This window comes from Dermacentor silvarum, chromosome 1, assembly GCF_013339745.2.
Source record: "Dermacentor silvarum isolate Dsil-2018 chromosome 1, BIME_Dsil_1.4, whole genome shotgun sequence".
NCBI classification, from domain to species: domain Eukaryota; kingdom Metazoa; phylum Arthropoda; class Arachnida; order Ixodida; family Ixodidae; genus Dermacentor; species Dermacentor silvarum.
In genome coordinates this window covers 112629813-112652259 of record NC_051154.1, presented here as the reverse complement: position 1 = coordinate 112652259, position 22447 = coordinate 112629813, and the positions used below count along the sequence as shown (strand labels likewise).

Below are 22447 nucleotides of genomic sequence, written 5' to 3'. Positions count from 1 at the left end.
ACGGACGACCATATTATAGTGTTCTCGCACAATATAGCTAAAAATGCAGGAGGCTGTACACCTGCCAAATCTCATTTCAGCAAAAGTATAGATGTGCACTGACTACGGCGAACTCAACAGAGGTAACAGAACTGTTGAGTTTACCAGAAAATTTGTCTTACTAGAGTTCATCTCAAATAAAGTCTCATGTATGTTACTCATAGTCTAACCAAAGAAAAAGAACAATAACTTAAGCAAAATGTTCTGATGAAAATCAACAAAATTATTCAACTAGAACTTCCAAGCAGTTTAGCCAATGCCTCAAGCTTAAAGAACAACAAATTCAGATTAAGCTAGCTAAGCTGTCAAAATTATAAAGAGCAGTTAAATGCAGTAAAAAGAAAAACATTATTAACATACCTATGCAGACGTGGCAAATACTACATCATAATAGTAAACTTTAGTACAGTTTGGACTAAATATCCAAATTTACACTGAACATATGATGAAAAACTGTAGCAGAAATATTCTTTATGTAGACAAAGAAACAGAGATGAATCTAGAATGCATGAGTAAGCCAGACAGAAAGGAGAGTACTACTTGACAGGTAAATAAATTAGAAAAATTACACTACAGTTGCCCCTTTATGCCAGAATATGATTAAGCCTGTGCATACATTAGAGGTACTGCAAGTTGTTCTTTCTATGCTCTACATCTCTCACATTTTAAAGTTATTCTCTGTTTATTCCTCTTACAAGTAAGAAAAACTGAAGGACGCTTAAGCTTCACCTTTAAAGGGCAACTCCAGCAATTTTTTGATGTCAATGGATGTCGACGAAATTCGCTGGGTATGTGCCTCTGAACACTTCCGTCATGTCCTAAAAACAGTAGGTTTGAGAGTTGCACAGATTTTTTACAATCGAATTTAATTAATTGCCTCGAACACCCTACCTTACGTCCTCCTCAGTTACAGGCCACATTGTGTATGATGTCAGGAGTGTACCACGCAGAGCATGTCGGGATCATGCAGACGACAGCGACGAGAGCGTGCAGGAGTCGACGATTGTGAGCTAGTGCTTGGCGTGAGATGTTGCTGTCGCGAGAAGTTGTGTTCCCTGTAGATGGGCAAGTAATGGGGGTGGCAAGCAGTGTTGCATTATTGGCTGCACGAATTTCAGCCCTCGCCATCCGCAAACACAGTTTGAGCCAATGCCAATCGCGTTCAGCCGAGGTTAAGCCTATCACGGTGACCGAGTTCGTGCGTCTGCTGCTGGCGGACCTGAGCGACTGGTATGAGGCTAATTAGGCCATTAAGGTTGAAGAAAGCTGCTTCTGTAGTTCAGTTTTTGACCATACGGATTTGAAACAAACCATTCCTCATTTTGTACAGTGCACACGCAAAAAGCTAGAAGCGACAACACGACGCGTATTCAACATCCGTATACGTTGCTGTTCTCGAATGCGGCCAGTGCGACTGGCCAACGCTTCCCTACATGAAATGTGACTACGGACATCCATGGGTGTACTTTTACCCATTGTTATGCTGACTCATCATTTAGCTTACAAAGTGCACTGTCTGCCTCGTATCCCCAATGGGCAACAAGCGGAGGCCCCTTCGATACAGCATGCGCAAACAACCGTCTCGTTCAGCTGCCAACGATGTCATACTTCACGGCATCGGCGTTCCCGCGAGAAAACTATGCGTTCTCTAAATGGACGACCACACGTGCAATGTCCTATTCTATGTCTACTTTACGGAACACTAATTGTGTGCATGGTGAGAATACGAAGAATGATAAGCAGGTTGCACAACAATGCTCCCCTATACTACGGTCTCCTGCTCGCTGTTTTCGAAGGTGTGTGGTCGCTCATATCAGCGCGACCCAGAGTGATGTAACGGTGCTTACCTGCACAAAATCTGAGTGTTTTGATATGTTCTGACATTAACTGATGCCACCGATGAGCGGCTATCTCAAGCGAACAACAACTGGTCGTTGTACCTGCCGATGTAAACAAATTCACCGCTCGGTGCTTTGGACTGTCAGCGGCGTTTTTGCGGGATACAAATGCGGAAAGTCATGCTCCACATTGAGAATGCGAAACGGTTCCCTGAGAAGGGGTAAAACACGTAACATAGCAAGCAGCACGTATAACAATCAGTGGTTAGGGCTACCCTTGTTAGGTTAGGGCTACCCTTCATGTTGCAGCGGGATATGTTGCGCATGGACGCCGGCTCTAGTGGTGGCGGGTCGAATGCGGACGGCGATTCGTGGCTATTGAATTCGTCTGAATCATAACTGCCACTGTTTGACGGGTCCGAATGGGTGGTGCAGCTTACAATGTCCCTGGAAGGTCTCCGAAGGTCCGGCATGGTCACAAATAAGCTGAGCGTCTGCTCTTCGCCGGTTTCGTTTACTCCGCGAGTGAGACCGGCATGCGTTGTGTGCCTTTCCCGCTGAGGGTACACTCATGACGTCACACGCAGAGGTTCGCTCGGCTGCTTGGTCAGGTTTCGGTTTCCTTTTGGTGCTTTTTTGCTTATTTAAAATTATTTTCGGATTTGCGGAACAATTCTCCTATCAGGTGCGTCACAGGAGGGTCTCGGGAACCTAAATATTTTATTAGCTTGACATGGTAAAAAAATCGCCGGAGTTGCTCTTTAAAGGGCTATTCATAGTCCGACGTTACCGGCGCGCGGGCGAGCGTCGTTTGCAGTCAGTCACGCTACGCCGGTTGCGTTGCGCCAGCCGAAATGCCATCCCCTCTATACTTCAACACGTGCACCGTCGGCTGCTAACTTCTGAGCATGCGCAGAAAAATCCCCAACCAGCGCGTCGCTTTTAACAGCTGTCTGCGACCACCGGTGGAGTGGCGGGGGCCACGTGGGTGCCTTTCTTTCTTCGCGCGTGATGCATTGTGGGTTGTCGGTGGCGTCGCCTCCAACGCACAAATGGCTTGGGAGCCATTTCGGCGCCGGGTCCACCGGGGCGCGTCGGAAGCCGCCGGTTACATTGGCTGTGCCGGGACTATAGAGGGGTCGTTTTCGCCAACGTGACGTAGCATGCAGGCACGTGTTATGTCGGACTATAAACGGCCCTTAAGAGTGGAACACGACAGCATTCAAAGATCCCAGACTGCTTCTCACGCCTCCCGGCAACTGCAGCTTACGTAACCATAATGTTCACCACGAAACTCTGGTGGCAAACGCTATGCAGGAAGGCGAGCTTTCTGGTAGAAACGCGGTGTCTTGCGTGGGCGGATCCCGGAGGTAGCTAGTTCTAACGTTACTAGACTAGCTTCAGTTGTAAAACTCGGCGGTGTTGCGCAGAACCGCCACCCGCCCGCACCTTCATGGCGCTGCCGTCGCACCCAGCTTCACTTCCCCACTAGCCGGCTACGCGAGCTGGTCGGACGAAACACGCGGTGCAGCGTTGGTGTATTCTGTGGTTGGTTGTTGACGGCATATTTCAGGAAGCATGTCATCCGCAAAACTGTAGCTTTCGCCGCGTTTGTTAAGGATATTAGCAGACGATGCCGACGTGCTGCGTTCCTGACTGCAACAAGCGGCTATCGAACGATACTAGGAATTCCTAGGAAAGGACAAGGTACGAGCAATTTTAGTGATAGAATGGTGTGGAAATATAACTCACATATACCGCATGTCATATAGCAAGGCGTGGCCTATACACAAACTTAAATATATATGGAAATTTTTGCTCACGAGACGCCGACGCCGGACGCCGACACTGACACCGGATTTCCTGCGACACAAGGCCCTTAACACTATCGTGTTAAAATGTGCCAATTATTAAATTACAAATGCACAGTGTGACGTACAGGGCTAGATGCCTTAGAAGTTCTAACATGGAGAGTTTATAATATATAATTTTGTCAGTGCACAACACACCCGGCATTTTTAATGCATGCTCACTAAACTTATAGGATATAGTGAATAACTAGCCTTATCAGCAAGTCAATGGCAGCAAAAAAGACCAAATGAGGCACATGTGTTTCCCCCTCATCAAAGACAGCTGGTAAATCAAGCCAAGAGATGGCTTCAGATAAGAAGCATGCTCACCGACTCCCAACTGCAGGAGCTTACCTTTCTCTTCCACCTGGGTGCGAGCAAGGGGTCCCGACAGGGCTTCCGCATCAGCTGTGGCAGTGGTGGTGCTACTTGATAATGTGGGTTCTGTCCGTTCATCCTCTGGGAGGCTAGAAACTGACACTTGGCTGGTGTCCAGGTCTGATGCCCATGTCTCAGACTCTCCTGGCCGATGGGCTCCAGCGGGCTCTTCTACCTCTGGCCAACAAAATAATTTCATTCAAGCTCAGTGTATCCCAGAGTCCAGAGGTACTGGTTTTCATGCGCCAAAAGCAATGGATTCAATACAATCTATGAGCTTAGCCTCAAGTGCATTTCAAAAGTTTACAGACGAGTTCATAAATGCAGAAGTCAATTTATCTGCATTAGATCTTTAACTTTACCATGCATCATTTGGACACACATTAAGAGCAACACCAACATTCTCTACACCATAGTAGTACAATTATCATCTCTGCAAGAACTTCATGCATGACAGCTTCTGAAGCTGCACTTGGAACTTTGGTTAAAGGAGAGGCCTAGTCTAGTCGCCACGAAGCTGAAGCATGGAGAAGTTGTGTCCTTAGTGATGAAAAAGGCCTACAAAAATGTATTCAAGTTCAGTTTGATTTTTGTCTCCCAAGTTCAGTCAGCAAATATAAAAGGTTTCAAAGAGTGAAAGAACACGGTAAAACTAAATTTCAGAGTGCCACTATAAAACTTTTAAATAGCAAACAATAAGTTCAATGAAAGGGTCTGAAGGCGAGCTCGTTGGTATGCATTCATGGTGTAAAAAACAGCGCTAAGAACACAGACAGAAGGAAGAACACAGGGCAGCGTTCGTCCTGTGTTCTTCCTTCTGTCTGTACTTTTAGTGCTGTTTTTTACACCATGAATATGTTCAATGTTCAGCATCCATCCAAAAACTATATTCATTCAAGCCACGTCCTATTTTCTCTTTATGGCAGGAAAAAAACAAGCAGTGCCAACTCCAGTGATTTTTTAGGTGTACAAAAGCTTGTACGATCCATTCTGCTGGGAACCTACGTCACGTGCACCAAACAGTGCAATATAAAGTTGCATTGTTTTTCCACAAATTAAATTTTGGTGCGTGCACTCCTAATCCATGTTCTCAAACAAATTATTTCTGCTAGACACCCTGTGCATGCCGTTCATGTGCTCTATATTAGAGCAGTGTAGTGCTGGTGCCAACATCTTGAAAAATCTGTCTTTAAATAAAGTGTGCAAGACACTCATTGCCACAAGCAACTGTGTCTAACTTATCTACTCCATGAAGCTTTATAGAGAAATCTTTTTGTTTTATATTTTCAACCACAGAGAACTGTGCAATCCAAAAACATTCAGAGTTCCTATTAGTTGGCATGTTGTCTCAAGGTGTCACTACTAGCACCCCTGTTCCTATGGCATGCCTGTTTAAACACGACCACTGACCTCACAAGAAGCAGCTCTCTTACTGCCTGGTCCAGTTATGGTTTTGATGTAGTGTTGTTTGCTTAGTTTAAATTATCCTTAAATATTAAAAAAAAAATGCTGAAGTTACCTCATAAAAGCATGACATTATTTCTGTTATGTGCAGTGGTCAGACTTGCATATTAATTGAAACTGCTGCTCACTTTCTCTCAATTGTCTCCAACTCTTGTTGTACAAGGTGCCTCTGCAAAAACTACTCAAAAATTTTAAAGTGCATTGGCAATAAAGAGGCAACTTTTCCAGCAATACAAAATTCAAGGCAGCAGATGTCAGGAAGTGTCCCATTATGGCTGATCAGCTAATTAACTAATCAGCATTTTATATATCCAGGGACTGTCACTCTATTGCACAGATGACGAGGCTTACTAAGAATGGTGCAAGTTGAACATCAAAAAACTCAAGCTTCCTTTGGTTTTTATGAGGAGCAAACATCTTTACGAATTCATTTAATGTCTATACCCTGAGGTCATTTGTAAATTCCCCCCCTTCCCTTTCTTTGGTTCATTTCATTTTTATTAAACACATTGAAACATTTCCTCAGGTATAGCTTTAGGATAGACTCACTATAATGTTTTAGTAGCTATGACATTCTGCCCCCGAGCAGCCCACCTGCCATGCTCAGCACTGTTGCCATCACCAGGTTGCGTTTGTTTTATACACACAAGTTCCTCAAGAAAAAGTTATAAGTACCATTGCCCAAGCCTACCTGCATGTTAATGCTACTGCATGACGATACACACAATGAAAGTACTAGCAAATATGAAACCATGTCCGTTCAACACAGCAGGCTCACCTTGAATGATAGTGGTCTTTGTGACTGTAGTGACTGTGTGCTTCACGGTGCCATTGTCATGAATGCCCTTCACCTGTGTGGAGCTCACAACTGTTTCTTCTGAAGGCTTGGTCTTGAATCCCATTGCCTTTGGTAATGGTTCATCTGCACACAGAAGCACAAGGCCTTCAAAATATGTATGTCACATCAGCTTAATCCTCTGTACCTGGCCTTCTCATAATACAGTCAGTCAATTAGCAAAAGATATCCCATCCCCTTTGATAACAACTCATTTGCAGACAGAAGCATAAAACTGTCAATGAATCTCTTTAAGAGAAGCCTTTTTATTCTCTGTATTTGGCCTTCTCATAAAACAGTCAGTTAGTTTACTTTAGTAATTAAGATGAGCCATCCAATCCACTGGCATGTATGAGGCGTGCTTGAAAACAATATGCATGCTTACATCATGCTCAGATGTGTTGTTACTTGACAGCTTTATTCTCAAACATGTTATTTCTTTTCAAGGTTGCATTTTCAACAAAAAATCTGTCCGACGATTGGCTTAATTACTGTTATGAATACCTTTTCATAATTGCCATATCACGATCACTATTTCCTATGATACACAGCAGGCTATAAACCAGCACCAAAACATCGCTAAGTGTTCCACAATAGTGTTCCACAATAGCCTAGAACATGCTAAATCAATTACCTTATTCGCACAATGCAAGAGCAGTGAGCCAGTGAACATTTTGTTCATTATTTTTAAAAACTGATAATAGTATTGGTCATATTATGTAGAATCCATTGCTATCTTTGAATGTAAAAGAGTAAATCAAGCCTGCCTTAGCAAATTCCTTTCCAGAAGTTATCATCCTTGCTCAGTCATGGAATAACAAAAAGACTAAGAGTTTTTAACACTTAAAATAAAAGTGAGTCTTTCTAGCCAAAGGCAGCATGAAAGTCGGTGATACAACAGTCTACAGCAGTGCCTTGAATTGATTTAACTCTTTCTGGTCCAGCGATTCCTGTAGGAATCAAAGCTTTACGGGGAATACCTGACATGGAAATAAACCTAAGCCAAAACTACCATAAGAGATCATTGCCAACAACTCTATACTGGCAGACAACTTTCTGTGGCAATGAAGGGAAAGCTACGAAGGCAAAGCAAGCACTAGTAACAGCGCTCCTGAAAATAGTCCCACATGCTCATCCAATCAGTTTAAACTGGGGAAGAGAAAACATACAGTATAGACCACTTATAATGTAACCACTTATAGTGCAGGACCAGATATAATACGGTCTTTTCAGACTCCCGTTAATTTTCCCATAGAACTCTATGTATACACGTATCGCTTGTAGTGCAGTTGCGGGACACGAAATACTGGTTACAGTGCGGCTGCCTGGAAGTTCGGCAATCAACCTCACGGCAAATGCTCCCCTCAAGCCACAAATGCTGTATTTACTCGAATCTAACGCGCACTTTTTTGCCCATAAAACAGGTCCAAAAATTGCCTGCGTGTTAGAATCGAGTACGACCCTAAATCTGCATTACCATATAGCCGTCGGCATTTCAAAATGACCGCCTTGCACGCGCGTTGAGCCTAGCTACCATAGCTTCCTCCATGTGCTGCAGTACATGTGCTTAGGCAACAGTCTACCGTCTGTCTTTACGTTCTTTGCGTCTGCTCTATCAGCATGAAGTACCGAGTTCATCATGATGCCACATTTTAAAGGAAAGTGATCATGTGTGTGGAGACGGACGGAAATCGGGCCGCATCACGGGCATTCGGAGAATCCGAAACTTGCGTTCGGGACTGGCGCAAACAGAAGGAGAGGATTTTTGCCAGCAAAGAAATGCAGAACGGTTTCAGTGGACTGAAGCAGGACGTAATCTGCAACGATCCACTTTGGCAATACAATCGCCTTGGCCCTATCTTGAAAGCAATCTGCGACGGGGAAAGTCCGCCGCGCCGCGTTTTTGCCGCCGCTTATAGGTCGCGTTGAAGCGAGAGGCACGATAGCACGAAGGTCAATTCGCTCGCCGTGCTTCATCACTCGAGCATTTTGACAGTTCATTTCCGCGGTCAACGAGCGAGATCTGTTCATGTTTGCTTGGGCGCACGTGACACCATGCTTGTTAATTTGTTTAGTAAGCGAATACAGAACCTAGAGCATGGTGACAGCGACAGCAGAAATGCACCTGGAGTGTCCATTATCGCAATAAAATAGTTATTTTGGTTATAGTGCGATACCGCTTATAGTGCGGATATTCGTGGCTCCGGTGGCTTACATTATAAGTGGTCTACACTGTATGATATTTATTACAGCAAAATGAGATAATATACACCACTGAGTGTTAAATTTGGCTTATTTTTCTGTCTTGCTCTTCCCCATTTGGGAAATACGAAACCAAATACCAAAATGCTGCCGGACTACTTGGTGCAGTTGCATGTTCACAAAGCTCCACCTCTGTAGCTTTCGTTTCATTGCCACAGAAAGTTTTCCGCTAGTAAAATGACATAATTTTTGTAGACTGCTATGCTGCAGATCATTGGTTTTCTCGGCAATTCAGATAAAGTACACCTTGCCGCACGCTGAAATTCGGCATCTGAGCTACATCTTTGCAGCCTGCCACCTAAGGTGTGTAAAGTGTCTTATACCCGTGTCACACGGGCGTTTGGAATGCCTTCCAACCGATAGTCAGTTGACTCAAAGGTCAAGTTAGAGCTGCTACACGGGCGGTTTCGAAGGCTGTCGAGTCAATAGTCTATCGAGTCAACGGAGCACCCTACAACTCTATCGAAATCTTGATGGCCTTTGAGCAACGGAAGCGGAAACAGCGCGAACATGCCCTCTTGTTCACAGTGTGCTCGTACTCACTGTTAGAAAGAACAAATCAATCCAAAATGCTCTAAAATACTATATATGAGTGTTATTAATTATTCAATCAAGTATTTTTGCCACTTGATATGTGCGAACTGCACATACTCTCGACAACAGCAACGTGCTTGAGTTCGTACACTCTCTCTCTACTCCATGTGCTGCCGGCTGCCGTCATATCGCCGCCATTTTGCCGTATAAACAAATATAAAAGAAATTATAGTGCTTTCAAGTGGTTTTAATGTTGTTTAACTTTTGGTGACACGAAAACAAAAATAAAGATCCGCAGCGCCACACAATTTTGCAAGAAACACCTGAACCACTCAACGGCCTTTCAAAAGTGCCGTGTAGCAGCACGATAACTCCTTTGAGTGGATAGAGTTGTGGCATTTCGAAGGCCGTCAACTGGAAGGCCTTCCAAATGTGCCCGTGTGACACAGGTATTAGGCACAGCATGAAAACAATCTTTAAATAATAAGTCCGAAGCTGTGCAACTTCCCGCAGCATAATGAATTGCAACAGACAACTCTCACATATGAAAAACTGCTTTGGGAACTTAAAATTTTTCCTGGTTATTTTTTCATTCAGTTGCCAAGAATATAAACTTGTTACTTCGAAAACAAAATTCGAATCAGAAAGGGTTAAATGACTTTCTCTATAAAGTGCTTTTACTTTTTCTCACAGAAGTACAGGTGTTCTAGGCATCAAAAGACACTTTTCTTTACGCGCTACTCCCACTGAAGGCAATAAGCCTTTTTATTGTAACATACAATACCAGCATAAATTCACAGTTCAGCGCCAGTATTGCTGCCTCAAGCTCTAAGCTTAGCACTATTGCCTGCTGCTACATTAGGCCTGTATAAACTCTGCCAGAACTTGGAACACCCCAAACCAGGCTTAAATGGAGCTCCCACCAAGTGATTTGAACAGCATTATGATGGATCAGCAAGCTCACTGATCAGTTCAGATATAGAATATTGTGCTGCCTCAATAAATCAATTAAATGGGCACCAGCAGGCTAATTGAAAGAACTCCATAGTAGCTTATGTGCCAGAATTTTTGGCTTACAAGTGACACCTCTGTCTTAAAGATGCCGCACACTCTGCAGAAAAAAAATGACTGCAGAGCTCAAAAATTAAGAGCAAGCCATAAAAGAACTGAAGCCCGTAAAGAAACCTAGCATAAAAATGCAAGAAAAAAATTTTACTTGTAATAGTTTTACAAACATAGCTACTAACATTAGTGCAACAAATGTCTCAATCTTTTTGTATTTGTTAAAGTAATTTTATCCCTTATGAAACAGGATGGTAGGGATGCCAGCAGTTAAAATTTCTGCCACAGCAATTGTGATGTTTAGAAGATACTATTAACATAGTGTTTTATATATGTGGACAAGTTGACACTTGGCAATGGATGGTGCTGTTGTATAATAAAAAAAATGGGCGGCACAAGAATCGTATACTCAAAGCAAGTGGAATTGTGTAAGCAAAGAAAATGTTGGCAGCATTAGGAAACTAGCCTAACAAATTAGAAGCAGGCATTCAAATAACTACATCATCATTGCAGTGAGAGGAGTGCCTTTTGGTGATCACAGTACAAGCATAGCATAGAGTGGGAAATTCTGGGGAGCAGGTGTGCACTATAGAAGTAAAAGGTGAGGCGTATAAAGTATTCTATGGCCAATACCACATATATTGCACACATAGTGTCCTACTTAACTTTCCAGGAACATGCTGAAAACATTGTTAATGCATCCTATAGAAAGTTAAGCTTCCTATAAAAAAAAAATTTTATATTGACTTTGCCCTATACTTTTCTTATGTCGTTCAGAACTAGTTTAGTTATGTTCTTCAGAACTCTATTACTAATATGACCATTGCATAAAAATTGAATATGTTCAACATACATAGTTCGTATTCTGTACAATCAGTTCTTGGGATGTTGTGCTTACTATGACTATGAATGTGTGGTGCATATATCGTATTTACTCGCATCATGAACGCACTTTTTTTCCTGTAAAATATGTGCAAAGTTGGGTGTTATTATTATGCAGGGTAAAATTTTGAGCAATTTTTTTTTCCATGGCCGCCTCTAAAGAAGTTGCAGTTTTGCCATCGATTGTGATAGTAAATGTGTAGACAGCTACACGAAGTAAGGATAGTAGTTTTATTGGCCGCATAAACTTGCAAACATTTGTTAACTATGTAAATTAACAAGAATAGAGTCAGCACACACAGGCTCACATGAACACATCACACTCGATGACCGCAGGCCCTCACTGTCAAAATACTGGCATGAGGAAGCGCGGCGGCAACAGCAAGCGAAGTTACCTTTGTACTGTGTATCGCTTCAACACAAAATGAGCGATGAGAAAAGAGCATGCACAAAGGTGCAAGCCGCCGTCACACCTAGACTCAGCCCCCGGCGCAGATCGCTTTCAAGATAGGGCGCGTGCGACCACGCGATGCGTAGTTGCTGCCCCTCCCTCCCCAGCGCTATGCACGCAACGGAATACAGCGCATTTCTTCCCCGCTTTCTTCCCTTGAACAAGTGGGAGATTAAGCTGCGATCATCGGCGCTGACAGGAAAAATGCACCTGGAGTGTCCATAATTACTATAACAATAAAAGTAGGAGACACACGGTACGATTCGGCATCCGATTACAATCATACCCACCGGACACCATATCAGACGCCGAATCGTATCGTGTCTCTACTACTTCACGGCAGCAAGTTCAGGGTGCGATCATTATGCCATGAAAAGAAAAAACACACATCTTGATTGGAAAAGTGGGCCTTGCGTTCATTATGCGAGTAAATATGGTAATTAAATATGTTGCACCCTTTGAAGTGATTACCCCTTTTTTAAAATACCGTGATTACTTATTTTTGCATAGCCATTTTCACAATAACTTATCCTGTCAAGAGTTAACATCGGCTCTAGTGTTTTCTGTGCCTCAATCTAATTTGCGCAATCCCAGAGTTTTATTTGTGGGCTTTTTTCATGTATCTCTGCCTCCATGGCATTATTTTTTAACTCAACAAAATCCTAGGCATTTTCACGTTGACATATTTAACTGTTATGTTGGCCTGTGCTAGAAGGGAAACTTGGACGAGTTGGTGGGAATTCATGTTTAGTGTCGTGTTGTGTTCTTCTTTGCCTGAGTCCTTGTCCATTCTGCACTGTTATTTTTCTACTCATGTTGGCCTTTCAACTGATTTCTGTCTAAGTTGGCATTACATAGCACTTTCTTGTACTACATTTCCTTTCTTTTTAACAGTAATATTTTGTTTAACGCACCACAACCAAGGCCTTAGCTGTTCTTGGGCACTTTCATAAATGAATGAATTAAATGTTATGTCATGTATAGCAAAGAAAAGACAATTTCTTCCCATGATACTACACGGAATGTTACACATGGATTTTCTACCATCACCTTTTAGCAAGAATCAAAAGTGCTTTCTAAGTTTCTTCAAGAATAGAAAAAGCAGTAACTAATATAAATTATTCTATGATGTGCTGTATGTAAAGAAGTATAAAGTGTACATTATAGTATAAATGCAACAAATACTAAATGCCTTTTCAATACAGCATTTTCTTTGTATTTAAACAAGGTTAGCAAAGGGGACTAGCCACTATAAAATATCAATGTTCATTGCAGACATGCTGGCATAGTTAGCATTGGGGACAAGGTCCCCAATGCTTTATCACTACACTTTTTAATATTACAAAATTTGTTCCAGTCACATTTTGACTAGGTCATTGTCCTGTGCAATAATTGCAATGCTTAAGAATGCTTCCATATAATTGTTCTAGGTACAAATTGGTATTTATATGCTAATTGAATAAAAAATAAACCTATAATACACCATGTTCCAGTAAAAATAGGAAAAAATGAGTACAATGCTTTGTTCTGCCATTGGCCATATGTTGAGTATAAATTGAGTATAAGAGATACCTTTAGCAAAGGAAAACTTCTTTAATTCTAATTTATGCTCTGAATGATGCCCTGTTTCAATATTATTAAAAATGAAGGCCCAAAAGATGCCTTTATCAGAAAGAATGTCCCAGTCAAAGGAATCTTCAATCTGTTCGGAATGAAGTGCAGTGATGTGCACAAACTTGCATGCTTTCTGTCTGTGATTAAACTTCCAAATTGTAAGACTTTTAAACTAGACATTCACCTATAACACTTATAACCTATAACAGGTTCACTTCTTTTTTTTAATTAGGTAACCATCCGGTTGATGGACAGTATTTAGCTCTCAAATCACAGGTACTTGCACACATCGGAGGATCATGCTTAAATTTCACGCACAAAAAAAGAAAAATACAAGTTTTGGAAACGTGCAGTTATTTCTTTCTTTCTCTACTGCTGAACAGAATCTTTGCCTTAATTATCAGATAAACAAGAACACTTACAAATAAACTATTTTATAAATTAATGTAACAAGTACAATATCGTCGTGCACGTACGGTACGTGCACAATATCATTTTTGGTTCATAAAGGAAGAATCTCTGGTTAACTATAAACAAGTTTTGTCGATGAGAACATTCGAAAAGAAATTTAAACATAGAATATATATTAAAAATAAATATTATATTAAGATTGAGTCTCACAGTGCAAACGTTTTAAATAGACTGACAATACATACAGAACTGGCCATAATTTTTGTGCTAGCACATAAGAGTTCTTATTTAATCGAATAACCAACCATGCAATAGGCTCTGGCTCTCTTGTATAAGGTATATTTAGATAAGGACACTCCCAGGGGTGTCCCTAGTTATTTCTTCCCTTCAGCTAAGTATTTATGTAACATAGTAAAAGCCTGCCATACACCAGAATCGATCTTATTGTTATACTGCATGCCTTTGTTTCAGTTCAAAAAATATCTTAACCGAGACATGTACAATGCAGCTTAAGCAATTGTAAAACGTTTGTACTGTGAAATAATGAAAAAAAAATATATTATTTCATTTTGTATGACTTCATGTTTTATATTGTAAACAAGATTGTAAAAAAAATGTCAATTCACTTAGCTGTACAAAGTAACACAGGAACAAAAATTGCAAATTTAGATTTCGAGCAAGAAGCCCCAAATGGGCCTTTTTCTGCTTCACCAATTTTCTAATGCATCATTTAGCAATGATTTACACTCAGGATTCTTTCTGGGCATAGATTGCTTGCTGCCTTCTGAACATACAGCAAAATGTATTCAGAGTCTCTTATTTGGGGCTGTTTTGAATTTTTGCAGAAAAATTTGAAAAATAGCATAAAACATTAAAATTGCATTCTTTATTTTTTAATGAAAATAGGTATCACCTCCAATTCTACTGATATTTCGCTAAGTTCATCACCTGTCTTCACTTATCTATTTCCTGTAAAAACATGTCACACAATTTTGTCCTCAGTACAAAAGAAAGCAATGAATAGTGATATACAATCTTCTGTGTTCAGTGCACCACGGCCTCTCTTTTACACCATCACGCTGTTAAAGCATCAGATTTCATGATGGCTTGTGCTTTTTACATGAGCTAATAAGAAGCAACGTGTAGCACTACAGAAGAACACTGGTGCATTTTTAAGAAAAATGCAAAGGTGTGTATATGGCATTCTGCTACTGAACACAAAGTCACAGGTTCAATTCCCAGCCACGGTGGCTACATTCTGATGGGCGCAAACAGAAAGGCATCCTGTACTAGGATTTAAGTGCACGATAAATAAATGCACATTTGGTAAAATTATTCCAGAGCCCTTCCCTGCAGTGTCTCACATGCATTGCTTCTGCATTGCTTCAAGACGAAATGATCATTTTTGCTGACCAAGCTTCACAGCAGTGACAGACATCAAATTTGTATACTTGCCAATACAACTATTAACAAACTTTCACTAACTGTTTGGTCTTGAATGACTTAAGGAGGTCTGTGATAATTGCAGAATTGAAGTCGGCCAGTAATCAAAGCATCACCTTTTTCTAAATACCTTGTGCCTAGCACCAGCTTCAAGAAGTACAGACTCAAACTGCACCACAAATATGCCCGACTGTTCCAGTTAACACATCTTTGTACTGCACTTTTCTGCAGTGAGGAAACATGTTGACTGAAAAAGCAATGCATTTTGCTGCAGATCTTGATTACTTATTTCACAAAAAATATGCAAGGCACAGAGTTTCTAGCAAAAGGTCATGGTCATGACTTGAGCAGTGGCTAACTTCAATTCTACAATTACAGCGTGCTACCTTAAGTCACTGTTAAAAGCTAATTAGTGAAACTATGCTAATTAATAATCATATTTGTAACATTATGTTAACCTGACCTCAGATGGGATACACACATTACTAACATTATTGCATTTTCACTATGCAAACTATTCGTTCTAAAGACGTTTAAGGATAGTGCTCATGCCCAAAAAGCTTCTGGTATGCAGTACATTTGTAAGGCCAGTGTTAAAATATGCTAACACAGTTTGGTTTCCTCATTTGCAAGCCAATATAACAAAATTGGAGTCAGTACAGTGCAAAGCCATAAAGGCCCACCAGCATGCACGCGATATTCAAGCGACAGCGACAAGCGACGCGACAGGCACACCGTTGCGCTGTCGTGTCGCGGCGTGGAGCAACCACATGAACGCGACATTGCGAAAAAGAGTAGCGACGGATTTACACTGTTGTGCAAATAAATGTTATCGTGCGTGCATAAAGAAATCTCAATTTTATCAAAAGGTTTTATCTAGATGTAGCTAAATATGCTATCATCCCCAGTGGAAATCCGTCCCATGCCGCCAGCGTAAAATGCCGTGGCGCCATCTATTGAGTAAAACTTAAAACACTTTCTCGGCTCTCAGTGGCGTCTCAGGCCCCCCTAACAGCGTCAAAACAAAAAACCGATCTCAATAATAACGACAAGAGAGCGCCGGTACTTAGTCCTCAGCTAGCGATGAGACGAAGCGATCACTTACTGTACTATTTATTTTTTTGCTGTCACAGCAGAGAGCAAGTTGCAAGAGCGAATTCAGAACGAAGCGGGCAGACTGATTGCTGCCATCTTGTTGCGCAACCGCTGTCCCCAGCGGATGTCATCGTGCTGACTTCCGGGCGACGAGCGATATTTTCTGGCTGGCCAGAAACTGGCAACGCGACCAGTGACAGTGACGGATCGCCCTCCGCGACGGCAAAACTTGTCACTCGTCGCCATCGCTTGTCGCTCGAAAATCACGTGCATGCGATTGCGGCTTAAAATTTGTGCATAACAAGTGTAAACACACGGACTCGCCCACAAACCTTCTGTCTTCTTATGGCATTAAGGCACCATGCATCCACTGGGGCAAAGCAGGCATGTCTTTTGTACCAATTGCTGCACAATTGCTACAAGGTAGATGTGTCTAAGTATGTCTCATTTTCACAGCTGCACCCCCAACTTGTCATAAGCATAAGTACGCCATAATAGAATACTCTCAATGTTTACACATTTGGATAATAAATTTTTCTACTTACAATATGCAAATGAAACCAGTTGAACTCAAGTGTCATGAATGCCAACACACTGCTTGCTTTTACTGCAATGTTGGAGAGTATGCTTAACCTTTGTAGCACACCACTGCCATGTGCACGCTCTCATTTGAAGGCTTCCGTTTTCTTAGATTCTTGCACTTATCAAAATTCATTCCCTTTTCATAATACTCTGCGGTCAGCCAATTTTTATCAGTTTGCTTTATGAATGAGGATTGCGTAGGCTGCTGCTTCAGTTCATTCTTATGCCTTGACTTGTGTATTTTATTTTACCCTTTTGGGACTGACTACAATCCTGCGCCAGCAGTTGAGCTTTGTGTGTGCACAGCATGCATGTTTGTGAAATGTCAAATTTTCATTTATGGCATTTCTTTGCTTTGGAAGCTCTATTTAAGTGTACATTTGTAACTTACCACACTTTGTAAGACTTCTGTATTTCCCACCTAGTATGCTCTCACCCGAGAGTGATAGTATTGGAAGTAACTAAAATAAATAAAAATAAATCACATAACTTTTGATGTCTGCTGCTTCTATGAAGCTTGGTCATTAAAAATAATTGTTCTGTCATTAATTCTACATTTTTAATAATCTGAGACAGTCATCACAGAAACAAATGCTATTACTGCTGCATTTCTCTACATATATGTACAGGTAGGTCCACTGTTAGAGGGCACAAACGATCGCGTGGCTCATGCTCCGCGCAGCGCCATGCAGGGGAAGCGGCGAAAACCAAGCACATGCGCGAAACGGCGCAGGGTCGGTGAATGCCGCGCGTCGTCTGCTACCAAACTGCCCCTTCATAATGCTCAGCGTGGCCGCCCAGCCGTGCAATCGCATGTTAAGAGGCCCCCCGCTTCAAGGAAAAACATTTAATTTCATGCACTGCCACCCGTGAGACGTAGAAAGCACATAACTACACTCAGTTCTACTGCAGTAGCATAGAATGCGAATAAGCAAAACTATGTTTCGCCGAACAGTATTTTAGGACACGACAAATAACGTCGCTGTGCTCTGCCTCGCGCGAGAATTCCGCGGACAGAAACACATTTGCAACACCATCGGTAACTGCAAGTTCTTCTGTATGTACTATTTGCTTATATACGTTAGTGTCACTCTCTCACTATCATTTTGGAGGAGCGATACTTTCGAATGACTATATACATGTTCACGTTTCTGATTCACCAACGGTAGAATTACACGGTGTTTCGTATCTTTCATCAACTTGACAGACTAAGCGCGTCGTAGCCAGACATCACTGAAACATGCCGCGCACAACAGTGCCGGAAACAAACTGTGGTGTGACTCGTTTCGTTAAGTCAGTCATCACGCTCCATCTACGAAGTGAAGGTGTTTTAACCTGTTGAGCGATAATGTCCGAACGCGAAGATTACTCCAGAAAAACCACGCTTGATGTCGCCTACAGTGTTCTGAAAGCTCGATCATTTCCATGTTATTAGCATCTAGATGGCTGGCAAGTCAAGATCAACTTTGCTCCTTTAGATTGCGTTCATCACAACCACAGCTCAAGACGTCTGGTCGCTCAGCTGGCGCAGCCGCACGCCGCGCTCAGGCGAAGCGATGGGGGGCGGCAGATGACACGCGGCATGCGCCGCTCCGGCGCCGTTTCACGCATGCGCTTGGTTTTCGCCACTTCCCGTGCGTGGTGCTGCATGGAGCATGAGCCACGCACTCGCGTGTTCCCTCTAACAGTGGACCGACCTGTACAGCCCTGTACTCTGTGGAAGCCTCTTGGCTATTGGTCTAATCATCCCTGATAACTTTCTTGCTTAATAAGTTAGTAATACTAATTGGTATTAAAATTACATTATAGATATGGTCAGTAATGTTTTTACCTTGCAAATATCTAAGCCCAATGTTATATTTTGTTACAAGACATTGAGTAGAGTCTGCATCTATTCACATTGCTGATACTTTGGTGCAGGCATAATACTGTTTTGTGTAACATTGCATTTTAACTGCTTGTACTTCTGACACATTGATACTCAACCCCCTGAGGCTGTAATGCTGAACCAACTGAAATGCAAGGCTCTCATCCACTTGCTGTCCACATCTAAGCTGAACAGGCTAGTGTGTTTTTGCAGACAAATATATTTGTGCAGGAAATGCTTGTGCAGTCAATACTGTATGGAAGATGACAACCTATGAGTAAGCAGTGTGCATGTCTGTTTCTTTGTTATGTTATCATTTTAGTCAAAACTATGCACCATGAGTTTAGTTTTTAACTGACTAATCCAACTTCTGCTTAGGACAACTGGTGCTTGATTCTTCCAAATGTTATGTCCCGATTTTTTTTTATATGGAACATTATTCCTTATGTTGAAAATGCCTGCTGTTGTTTAAAGGAATACCAAAACATATTTTTGAAGTTCTAGAAACTCTACCTTACGCTTCTCACATTCATCACAGTTAGCAAGTATGAAGGTTAAGAAGCACTTATAAAATATTTTAATTTCATGCTAAAGTTGAAATTGAGTCACAAAGAAAATGACAGTCACTAGATGCCAATGGCAATCACACATACGGCATTTATGAGACAGACAATCTTAAAGGCTGATATCATAAAACCAGTGGTCCATTAAAAAAAAGTGCACATGCATACACGCGCTTCATAATGAACGAAAGAAAGCACAGGAAGAAAAAAAAAGCAGTCAGCTCATATTACGATGTGTTATTGCAAAAAGAAATTGGCATAGCCTACTTATCATTCACAGATAAGTCAGTGTTAAAAACAAGTAAGTGGCACCACTCTTCAGGAAAGACATGAAAAGCACCCTTAGGCCTAAATTCAGCAACCTGTATTCACCAGACATTTATGAAAAATCAGCAGGAAGCTCACATATTCAACAAGCGAAAATCTAGTATTTTTAAAATCTTTTTTAATGATATCAAAAGTATTTTGCCAATATGAAATCAAACTTTATTTTCCTAATCATAATGTATTAAAAAAATAATTTTCATGAGATGAAAAGTAGAAGTAGTGTACACTATTTTCTCATGTTCATTTCAAATTACAATAAAGAAAAAAAAACACTTGAGCAAAGAAACTAACATAACTTTGAGAGTATTGCTCAATGCACCGCAAGTATAGCATGATAACAGTTCACAGTCCTCCTTTATTCCTGCAAAGCAAGTAAGAGAATTTTTTAATGGGATTGCTTAATCTGCGCATCCTACTTACTTATTCAGAAGAGCAGTGGACAATCCAATTTGAAAGAAATCTTGGACAAATGTTTGCAGGCCATGTGTGTATCAAGCAAACTGCATCACTGCATCACTTGCTTTTCCAGTGAACATGTTTTTAGACAGTGTTTGGTGCATTTATTTTGTGCCCACGCTACGTGGTGGTCATGTGACAGCAGTATAAACAGCACACTCTCGTCATGCATTGTGATGTTTCATCAAAAGATTAGCAAATTTTGTACTACGTCACATGTGTCTGATTAAGGTTTATTGCTCACGTCCACATTAAGCTAAATGTATTTGTTATCAAGAACTCGGGCCCAGTGAACAAAAAGCCATTGTGCGCACACTCTCAGATAACCACACCTCTGAGCACAAAATGGATAAGCCTGGCACAGCCTTGAAACTGGATGTCAGGCTGCCAGTTGATGGAATTGTGCAATTTGGTCTGCCCTCGTGGTCTGCAAACTTATGTCCCCCAATAGTACACCTCTCTCCTTACTGTCACTGTGGAATAGAAATTTCCCAATTTGGTTCTTCTGGTGCTGGAAGAATGCACTAAATTTTTTAAAATTATTTAAGCCATGATTCAAAACATACTACTAGACATTTTTTGCATTTTGTAAATATCCAATTAACATACACTACTCGGATATAATTTTTAAACATTGGGCAGGACGGTTGCTCTTAAAAGTTGTTGAACCACAAATGCGAGTTTTTTTTCAAACGAGGACCCATACAAAGATAGATAAGGACAAAGAACAAGACAAAGCATTGCAATAAGGGTAGACAAATTTCTCAAATGGTGCGCGCTAGGCATATTAGCCTCAACTCCTTCATTATTCGGGTGTAAAACAGCAGCTATGCAATACAAGAAAAATTAAGATGCCTAAGAAAGCAAGGACCAGCATGAATAGGCAGAATAAACAAAGCCCTTAGTGAGACAGCCATCATAATGAAAAGGTACAGAATATAGGTACAAAGCAGCAAGCAAAGAAAGTCAAGCAGCACAATGTTATAAGAAATGCACAATGCAACATTCAATCACCACTTAATACGAGCACAACAGGCAAGGTGTCATATTACAATGCACTATTGAAACAAACAAAGCCTATATTTGACAGGAGCATATGCAGGAAAGCTCATACATATATTTACACACAATAAAACTTATTAAAGACTGCATAACATAGAAAGCCTAAATTAAGAGTGTTATGCGACACAATCTAGAACTCCTTCCTAACATGATTCTTTAGCCCTGCCTTTTGGGTAGAAAACTCTGTTGCATCATGTCCTCCAGCTTGTTGTGCGAGAATATTTGTACTTTGCAATATATTCAACACCACATATTTTAGTCCAATGCCAAGGAAAGTCAAAGCAAAGCAATACAGTGTGAAGTGTGTTAAACAATGTCCCTGACTGCATGCTCTGTCACTGTCAAGTGGTTAGCATCAACTACAAAGAAAATCACACATGTTGGAACTATGCAATCCTTTTAAGCAGGCACAGTCACATGACTCAAATTATATGACTCAGTTGCCACTTGCAGCACTGCTTGTACCAAGCAAGTAGTGTAATGAAACAACAAATAAGCAATAGAGGGTGCTAGAGTAGCCAAGGGCCATATTTTCTAACAATCCATTTAATTACCATTCTTCTTGCCCTTTTTCATTGGCTCTGACATGGCTCAAAAGCTGCCATACCACCATTATCGCTGGGATCAGTCACTCGGTGCAAGCACATGACAACGATAAAAAAAGACGAATGGAAAACGGAATGTTACAAAATATAGGCCTTAGTGTAGCACAAGAGAAGACCACTTCAATTTTTTTTTACCCTCAGTCTACATAGTGGCTAGTAGTACCAGTAGTAACAGTCCTATAGCAGTCACGACTTCAGTGTACTACAAGAATCCATTTGGTCGAAAATGATGGCTGCCTTCATCACATGAAAGTTGGGGCAAATGTGGCTTCTCAACTTCACAATCACAATTACCTAGATAATGTTCCCAGGAACCTTTCTCAACGTATGCCAAAAGGTACTGAACTACATTTTAGAAAAATGGTTGAGAAAAAGAAAATAGGAAAAGGAAAACAAGCTACACCACGTTTCCAGCAAACATTATTTTCAAAGAGGGGAAGACTTAACATGTCCTCAGGATAGTCACATACAGGTGGGCTTCTAATTTGACAGTGTTTACTTTCAGCAAACAGCAGTTGATGTTAATCTATGATTATCCAAATTTCTAATGTGCTAGATTAAGCATGATGCCCAATGAAAATGTCAAAAAGTGCTTATTATCAAACAAAAAAACCTGGCGAAGGCCATGACCAGGAGCATTACATCTGCAGGCCTTCCTAGCAGACTTCTGACTGTACTTGCTTGATATGGAATGTTTATTTTGCACACAAAATGACACTCCATGACACAGACACACAAAGGGAAGTGAGAAAGGTCAGCTGTCAACTAGCCTCTTTCTGAAAATGTGACAAAAGTGTATAAAAAAAAGCAAGAATGCACATATTGCT

The 22447-nt window shown here is 41.2% G+C and overlaps 1 protein-coding gene across 50 annotated transcripts in view; it reads right to left on the bottom strand.

Annotated features, from left to right (window-relative positions):
* LOC119435128 (ankyrin-3) overlaps window positions 1-22447 on the bottom strand; it is a 402712-nt gene that overhangs the window by 57729 nt on the left and 322536 nt on the right. For all 50 annotated transcript variants that reach the window (XR_007468364.1, XM_049672381.1, XM_049672376.1 and 47 more), the window contains 2 exons: window positions 6348-6491; window positions 4082-4282 (listed from right to left, as the gene is read on the bottom strand). Coding sequence is in view for 49 of the 50 variants with exons in the window: in XM_049672381.1 (XP_049528338.1) it covers window positions 4082-4282; window positions 6348-6491 (345 nt within the window). In the remaining variant the exon portion in view is untranslated. The remainder of the gene's footprint in view (window positions 1-4081; window positions 4283-6347; window positions 6492-22447) is intronic.